The following is a 5000-nucleotide window of genomic DNA, read 5'->3' as shown; positions in this document are numbered from 1 at the left end:
GATGAGACGGATATAAAAACAAGAGGAAAGATCAAGACGCCATGTTAGGATGAAATAAATAAGTTAAAGTATGTCCCAGTGGTAGCATAATGCATGCTATCTAGACACTCCCTGCATTCCGAATCTCATACTCTTTCTTTTTTCTATTCTACATACTACATCCGACGATAAAAATAATCTAGTTAGGATGCAGTAGGCATACTATTGGGACATACTTTTACTCTCTTATTTCATCCTAACATGGCGCCTTGATCTTGCCTCTTGCTTTTATATCCGTCTCATCCCCGTTTGTTTTCATATGGAGGCTTCGTCGATGTGACGTCACTTTGCGTGCGCATTGGATTGTGGGTCAGAATCGCCCAAATAGGATGCAGTTTTCAACACTAACAATCTTGGCCGGATGAAGTAGGACATCCGGGTACTTCTAACCATCCTAAATCTGGCCACAAGAATCAGGACATCCTAAATCTTTTTTCTACCAAACTATATAGTAGAAAGTATGCGATTCAGAACGCAGGGCCTGTTTACCTGTGTGAGTCCAGGCCCTCTAGCTCCGCCCATGCTGATGACATCATCCTGGAACACCTGTTTGATCTCCAGCTGGTTCTGCATCACGTCTCTCAGCCAATAGGAACGCTCCATCACAAACCGCGGCAGCTGCACCTCCAGCTTCCTGTTCACACAATAAAACACATTCACATCAAGTCAGAGTCAACTTTTAACTTGATGTGGGTGAGAGAGAGAGAGAGAGGGAGGGAGAGGGAGGGAAGGAAGAGAGGGGGGGAGTGAGAGGGACAGAGAGAGAAGGGGGAGAGAGAGAGGGAGGGAGAGGGAGGGAGGGAGAGGGAGAGAGAGAGAGAGAGAGAGAGGGGGGGGGGAGAAAGAGATTCTCACGTTTTCTTGAGCGATCGTATCCAGGCTTTTATTTTCTCCCCGGTGACTTCTTGCTCCAGGTCTCCCAGGGCAACGCCTTTGACAGGAAAAATAGATTTGATAGAATCAACTAACAATCAATATAAATGTATATACAGATCAACTGATCATTTTATGAGATTAACTCAAATGAAACGGTGTGATCTAAATGTTCCTTGTTCAGATAGATGCAGGAGAGGGAACACAGAGAGGAGACATTCTTCATGTGGGAGAGAGATGCCCTTGAGGGACAGGAGTATTTATTCCTTCATACATAATAATAATAATAATAATAATCTTTATTTGTATAGCGCCCTTCATACATAATAACAATAATAATAATAATAATAATCTTTATTTGCATAGCGCCCTTCATACATAATAACAATAATAATAATAATAATAATCTTTATTTGTATAGCGCCCTTCATACATAATAACAATAATAATAATAATAATCTTTATTTGCATAGCGCCCTTCATACATAATAACAATAATAATAATAATAATCTTTATTTGCATAGCGCCCTTCATACATAATAACAATAATAATAATAATAATAATCTTTATTTGCATAGCGCCCTTCATACATAATAACAATAATAATAATAATAATAATCTTTATTTGTATAGCGCCCTTCATACATAAAATGCAGCTCAGAGTGCTTTACAGTCACAAACTAAAGAAAATATAAAACAAAACACATTCATCAAAGGCAATAAACCAAAATAATACATAAGGCTAAAGAACACAATGTATTATAGTTTTTACCTTCATCGGGCAGCACAACCAACATGGCCGCCCCGTCCGCCGCCGTTAGCTTTAGCACGCCGGCGCTAACGGAGCGGTCGTATGCTAACGCAAACTTCCCGCTGCGCAGCATCATGGGCACCATGGCAACGTGGTAACGGTCGACGTAGAAACGCTCGTCCGTCGTCAGGGAGGCGTTGAAGGACGGAGACAACTGGACTGGAGAGGAGGAGAGGAGAGGAATATATTATATATAATGAAGTCCCCATAAGGACAGGTTAGTGAGTACACAGACAGACAGACAGACAGACAGACAGACAGACAGACAGACAGGCAGACAGACAGGCAGACAGACACACAGACAGACAGGCAGACAGACAGACAGACATATAAAACATATCTACATCATTATTATTCTCGTACCTGTGTAAGCGGCTGCAGCAGCCAGCAGCAGCTTAGTATCAGACTGCAGCCCTGTGACCAGCTCCTTCCCCCCGGAGACCTCTCCTGTCACACCCTGCGCCCAGCTGTTAGGAGACATGTTAGGAGACATGTTAGGAGACATGTTAGGAGACATGTTAGGAGACACGCCCTGGGCCCAGCTAGGAGACATGTTAGGAGACATGTTAGGAGACATGTTAGGAGACATGTTAGGAGACATGTTAGGAGACATGTTAGAGACCTCTCCTGTCACGCCCTGGGCGCAGCTAGGAGACATGTTAGGAGACATGTTAGGAGACCGTGGCTCAGGTGGTTAAGCGGGTTGGCCAACGATCCAAGGGTTGGCGGTTCGATCCCCGCTCTGGTTGTTGTGTCCCTGGGCAAGACACTTCACCCACCTTGCCTCGTGTGAATGTGTATGACTGCTGTATGTTTGAGGTGGTGGTCGGAGGGGCCGTTGGCGCTGAATGGCAACCCCAGACAGACAGACAGACAGACAGGCAGACAGACACACAGACAGACAGACAGACAGACAGGCAGACAGACAGACAGACAGACAGACAGACAGACCTGTTAATAGAATCTTCTGCGTCCTGCCCGGCGCTGTAGTCGACAGTCTGAGCGCTGCAGCCGAACGCCTGCAGCACTTCCTGGTACGATGATGTCACTGTGATGTCACTGGAGGGGAAATAGGCCACGCCCTGTTTCAGTCCAGAGGGGGCGGGGCTTAGAGTCTGCAACATATCTGAGACACAGGCACACACACACACACACACACACACACACACACACACTGTTTAAAGTACTGACACAAATGCAATACAGCCTAGCTTCTGTAAACCTGTATGTGTTAATACACAGCCTAGACTAAGGCTAAGGGTTAGGGGTTAGGGCCTAGTTTCTGTAAACAGGTTAATACACAGCCTAGGCTAAGGGTTAGGGTTAGGGGTTAGTTTCTGTAAACAGGTTCATACTGGGTTAGGGGTTAGGGGTTAGAGCCTAGTTTCTGTAAACAGGTCCAGAGGGTTAGGGGCTAAGGGTTAAGGGTTAGGGGTTAGGGGCTAGGGCTTAGGGGTTAGGGGTTAGGGGCTAGCTTCTGTAAACAGGTCCAGAGGGTTAGGGGTTAGGGGCTAGGGGTTAGGGGTTAGGGGCTAGCTTCTGTAAACAGGTCCAGAGGGTTAGGGGTTAGGGTTAGGGTCTAGGGGTTAGGGGTTAGGGTTAGGGTTAGGGGTTAGGGGTTAGGGTTAGGGGTTAGGGGTTAGGGGTTAGGGTTAAGGGTTAGGGTTAGGGGTTAGGGTTAGGGGTTAGGGGTTAGGGGTTAGGGGTTAGATCCTAGGGGTTAGGGGTTAGGGGTTAGGGTTAGGGTTAGGGGTTAGGGGTTAGGGTTAGGGGTTAGGGGTTAGGGGTTAGGGTTAGGGTTAGGGGTTAGGGGTTAGGGGTTAGGGGTTAGATCCTAGGGGTTAGGGGTTAGGGGTTAGGGGTTAGGGGTTAGGGGTTAGGGGTTAGATCCTAGGGGTTAGGGGTTAGGGGTTCAGACCTGCGGACTGCGTCAGTTGGTCCCGGGCCGTTCCCTCCGTGTTGTTGACCAGCGTCGTCATGGCAGCAGAGAGCGTAACCACGGAGAGCAGGACGTTGTCATCACTACGGGCGACGACAGAGCGGAACAGACGAACAGCGAAGTCTGTGTTTCTATTGGACAGCTCATCCTGCCCGGACACGCCCCCTAACAGCAGCCCGGCCAATAGCAGAGAGGCAACCACAGCCATCTGGGAGAGAACACAAACAGCTGGTTAGTGTGTGTGTGTGTGTGTGTGTGTGTGTGTGTGTGTGTGAGTGTGTCTGTCTGTATGTCTGTCTGTCTGTCTGTCTGTCTGTCTGTCTGTCTGTCTGTCTGTCTGTCTGTGTCTCATTTCTCCTCTGATGATCAATGTGTTCAGAACATTATTTGTATTTCTTTCTTCCAGTGATTCTGGAGAACGCTTGTTGTCAAAATCACTTTTTGTCTAAATCAGTGAACATCTCCTCATGATCCGCTACCTGTCTGTACTGTGTGTGCACTGGAATATAATCTGGGTTAATACACAGCCTAGGCTCTGTAAACTGGCATATTGATAGGTACGGTGGACCCTTTGTTTACATACCAGTTTACAGAGCCTAGGCTGTGTATTAACACTGCACACACACAGTACAGACAGGTAGTGGAACATGAGGAGATATTCACTGATTTCAACAACAAGCGTTCACCAGAATCACTGACTGCACCTTTAATATCCAGTGTTAGATAAAGAATAGACAGGCCGGTGATGATCAAAGTGATCGGTTTGTTACTCTGACGTCACGAGGCGTTGGCCAGCGCGAGCCGCCGTAGACCACAGAGATAACGGAAATTATTCTCTCCGCTGCAGTGATGAACATACGTCATTATGGACCCGATATAAATATGAACGAAGAGAGATAGATAGATAGATAGATAGATAGATAGATAGATAGATAGATAGATAGATAGATAGATAGATAGATAGATAGATAGATAGATAGATAGATAGATAGGCCTAGATAGATAGATAGATAGATAGATAGATAGATAGATAGATAGATAGATAGATAGATAGATAGATAGATAGATAGATGGATGGATAGATAGATATAGGCTACAGACAGACAGATAGATGGATAGATAGATGCATGAATGGACGGATAGATAGATAGATAGACGGATAGATATAGGCTATAGCTAGAGATCCCAGACTAAACCTTTGTAGGTCGATGGACTAAACCGTTTCATTAACACAATGACGCTTTGCGTAACAGACGTATTAACAGACATATTAACAGACAAACCTTGTGTTGATCTGCGTCTGTTGTGTTGTGATGCTGCGAGGCTTCATGAGCTG

The 5000-nt window shown here is 45.8% G+C and overlaps 1 protein-coding gene across 1 annotated transcript in view; it reads right to left on the bottom strand.

Annotated features, from left to right (window-relative positions):
* LOC307270979 (protein Z-dependent protease inhibitor-like) overlaps window positions 1-5000 on the bottom strand; it is a 7014-nt gene that overhangs the window by 2008 nt on the left and 6 nt on the right. Inside the window, exons 1-7 of the mRNA XM_080054867.1 lie at window positions 4948-5000; window positions 3644-3872; window positions 2677-2851; window positions 2089-2192; window positions 1687-1884; window positions 895-970; window positions 529-673 (exon numbers count right to left, since the gene is read on the bottom strand). The exon at window positions 4948-5000 is cut by the window's right edge and continues 6 nt beyond it. Coding sequence (XP_079910993.1) covers window positions 529-673; window positions 895-970; window positions 1687-1884; window positions 2089-2192; window positions 2677-2851; window positions 3644-3872 — 927 coding nt within the window. The 5' untranslated portion in view covers window positions 4948-5000. The remainder of the gene's footprint in view (window positions 1-528; window positions 674-894; window positions 971-1686; window positions 1885-2088; window positions 2193-2676; window positions 2852-3643; window positions 3873-4947) is intronic.

The sequence above is a fragment of the Ammodytes marinus genome (genome assembly GCF_949987685.1).
Source record: "Ammodytes marinus genome assembly, contig: scaffold_243, whole genome shotgun sequence".
NCBI lineage: Eukaryota > Metazoa > Chordata > Actinopteri > Uranoscopiformes > Ammodytidae > Ammodytes > Ammodytes marinus.
Note: the sequence above shows the minus strand (reverse complement) of the source record. Positions and strands in the feature narration are given on the sequence as shown.